The sequence below is a fragment of the Equus asinus genome, chromosome 22 (assembly GCF_041296235.1).
Source record: "Equus asinus isolate D_3611 breed Donkey chromosome 22, EquAss-T2T_v2, whole genome shotgun sequence".
Classification (NCBI taxonomy): Eukaryota; Metazoa; Chordata; class Mammalia; order Perissodactyla; family Equidae; genus Equus; species Equus asinus.
The window spans coordinates 56,372,436-56,375,440 of record NC_091811.1 but is presented as its reverse complement, the minus strand read 5'-3'; the positions used below and the strand labels follow the sequence as shown (position 1 = coordinate 56,375,440).

Sequence of the window (3,005 nt, the reverse complement as noted above, 5' to 3'; positions counted from 1 at the left end):
TATTCCCGGTAACCCGTTTTTACTCACGAAATAATGTGACTTTTTGTTAATACACAAGATAAAAACAAAGAAAGAAAATAAAAGTTAAAACTAAGATGACAGCCAAAGCAGACAGGGTTGGGACTTTATCATTAAAATTAACCAACATTTATCAATTATTGTGAAGTTGCTATAATTCTGTTAGGAGAAAAGGCAGGAAAACGGACCTTTTTTCTCATCAATGATAACATTATCTGGCCTATTGTTTTCTTAGACCCAAATTGCTGCATTCATCAAATTAAAATTTTACTTATGTGGTATTTTTTCTCCTCATTAGATTTTAAGATAAATTAGGAAAGAATCATCCTTTTTCATCACTATGTCCCCAACACCTGTCATATGTAAAGCCTGAATGAGTTAATTACACATTAGAGAGAACTTTAACAATTCTAATATTTAAGATGAACTTCTGCTCATAAATTATTACAAATGAAAGTCAGTGTAAAAATGAAAGTAACCCTACTAGTCTGATTTTAAAGTTAAAGAAGAATGATTTAATCCCAGTTCTGAAACCTTAAATCTCTGTGAAATCGAACTCTCAACATCGATTTCATTCTGTTCATTCACCTATAAATTAGGAATAATAATGCTCACTTTCTAAGAGATTTTGTAAAATAAATATTGCACATTACGCATCTGAAACAAAGTAGAGTGTGAATAATACTATCAATAGTATTTGATACTTTTCTACTCCCCAAAATCCTAACGTCAGTTCTAGACTCAGGTTAAAACTCAGGTTTTCAGAAAATTGAATCCTCACCAGTTTATCATATTTTCATGCACTTACTTGATGTATTTTGCATTGTCTGCTCTCTGTTTTTAAATTTTTCGAGGTATTTAATCTACCTAAAGATAAACACCCCTGGGGCCAGCCTGGTGGCACAGCAGTTAAGTTTGCACATTCTGTTTGGGTGGCTGGGAGTTTGCTGGTTCAGATCCGGGTGCGGACACGGCACCACTTGGCAAGCCATGCTGTGGTAGGCGTCCCACATATAAAGTAGAGGAAGATGGGCATGGATGTTAGCTCAGGGCCACTCTTCCTCAGTAAAAAGAGGAGGATTGGCAGCAGATGTTAGCTCAGGGCTAATCTTCCTCAAAAAGAAAAAAAAAAAGATAAACACCCGTTACTAAAAAAGAATAACAATTGTAGGTACCTCATAAAGTTGTTGGCTGGATAGAAGGACTCAATGCAAAGGAAATAATTAGAATGGTCTGGAATATACTAATTGGTGAAAAAAAATTATTTCATCTTCTACCACTCTTCCTTATCCTTCTCCTCCTACCCATTATTATCATTATTATTATTAATAGTATAAAGAATTTGAATATATATGAGTTTCTAACCTTTTATAACATTTGAGTAGATAGTTATATTTTATTTCCAATCCCCTGGTGATTGTGGTTATTTGATTCAAATAGAACCAAAATTTCCTAATAACATTCATTTCTACTAGCTGGTAAGAATGAAAAGTTCAGCAATCCACATCTTTCCTGATGCCGTTTCCATTAAATTAAATGCCCTACGTCTCCTCAAAAATAAACCACTTCCTAAGTTCATGAAACTTATAACCATGAACCTGCATTTTTTACTTCATCCAAATACACTTGAATAAAACATCTGAATTTCCAGAAAATTCTGAAGCAATACTCAGCTTTATCAAATTTATTGAATTCAATGTAGGGGAAATTTTAGTATGGAAATGGAAAAAAAGGGTAAATATATAACTTTAGTGAAGGAAAGAGTTTTGAGAGAATAGGAATAATAGAAAGCACTGACAAAAATCTTTATTCTTTTAACGCTGTTAGTATTTTCATTTACCAGAGAAAAACATAACCTTTTTGACAGTGTCCTTAAAGGCTTGCTTCACTTGCTGGTTCCGCAGTGTGTATATGAATGGATTCATCATAGGAGGAATGGAAGTATTCAGAATAGCTACTCCTTTGGTCAATGATGCCTTTTCTTTGGCTGAAGGGTTGGCATACATGAATATGCAGCTCCCATAAGAGATGGAAATGACAATCATGTGAGAGGAGCAGGTAGAAAATGCCTTTTTTCTCTGACTGGTGGAAGGCAGTCTCAGAATTGTCCTAATGATGAACATGTAGGATAGAATTATTAATGCCAGAGTGAAAAGCAGAATCACTATTGCAGAGTAAAAACCAACCACTTCTAGGAGCCATGTGTCTGAGCAGGATAATTGCAAGAGGGGGAAATAGTCACAAACAAAGTGATCAATGACGTTTGAGCTGCAGTAATCTAACTGGAGGAAAAGAATAACTGGTGGGAAGATGTTTAAGAATCCTGCCAGCCAAGCACAAAAAACAAGCAATATGCAGACTCTCTTGTTCATGATGGTTGTGTAATGCAGGGGTTTGCAGATGGCTACATAGCGATCGTAGGACATGGCAGTTAGAAGATAAAACTCAGTTATACCCATGAAGATGAAGAAAAACAACTGAGCTGTACAGTTATTGTATGAAATAGTTTTGTCTCTGGTGATAATTGTGATTAGAAGTCTGGGAATACAAACAGTTGTAAAGGATATTTCTAATAGAGAGAAGTTCCTGAGGAAGAAATACATAGGGGTCTGTAGATGGGAGTCCACCAAGGTGAGAGTGATGATGGTCAGATTTCCAGTGACGTTTAACATATATGTGATAAGCAAAAAGAGAAAAATCACAATCTGAAGCTCAGGGTCATCTGACAGCCCTAGAAGAATGAATTCTGTGGGTATCGTGTGGTTTTTCATTGCTGATCCTTTCCCCCACTTTATAACAGAAAATGTATGTCCCCCCTATAGAACCTAAAAATGTTAAAACAAGATTGAGATTATAGTATAAAATTTTTAAAATATCCATGATAATGAATAATCCATGAAATGCAAAACACATGTTCCCTTCAGCAACTCTCTCCAATTTCTTTTCAACCTTACATTCAAGTAATGAATATTATCTGCAGTTAAATA

The 3,005-nt window shown here is 34.9% G+C and overlaps 1 protein-coding gene across 1 annotated transcript; it reads right to left on the bottom strand.

Moving 5' to 3' along the window:
* Positions 1-1,850: 1,850 nt before the first annotated feature.
* LOC106832607 (olfactory receptor 6C3-like) lies at positions 1,851-2,789 on the bottom strand. The gene has a single exon (XM_014843439.2). The coding sequence runs from the start codon at positions 2,787-2,789 to the stop codon at positions 1,851-1,853; it is 939 nt and encodes a 312-aa protein (XP_014698925.2).
* Positions 2,790-3,005: the final 216 nt, after the last annotated feature.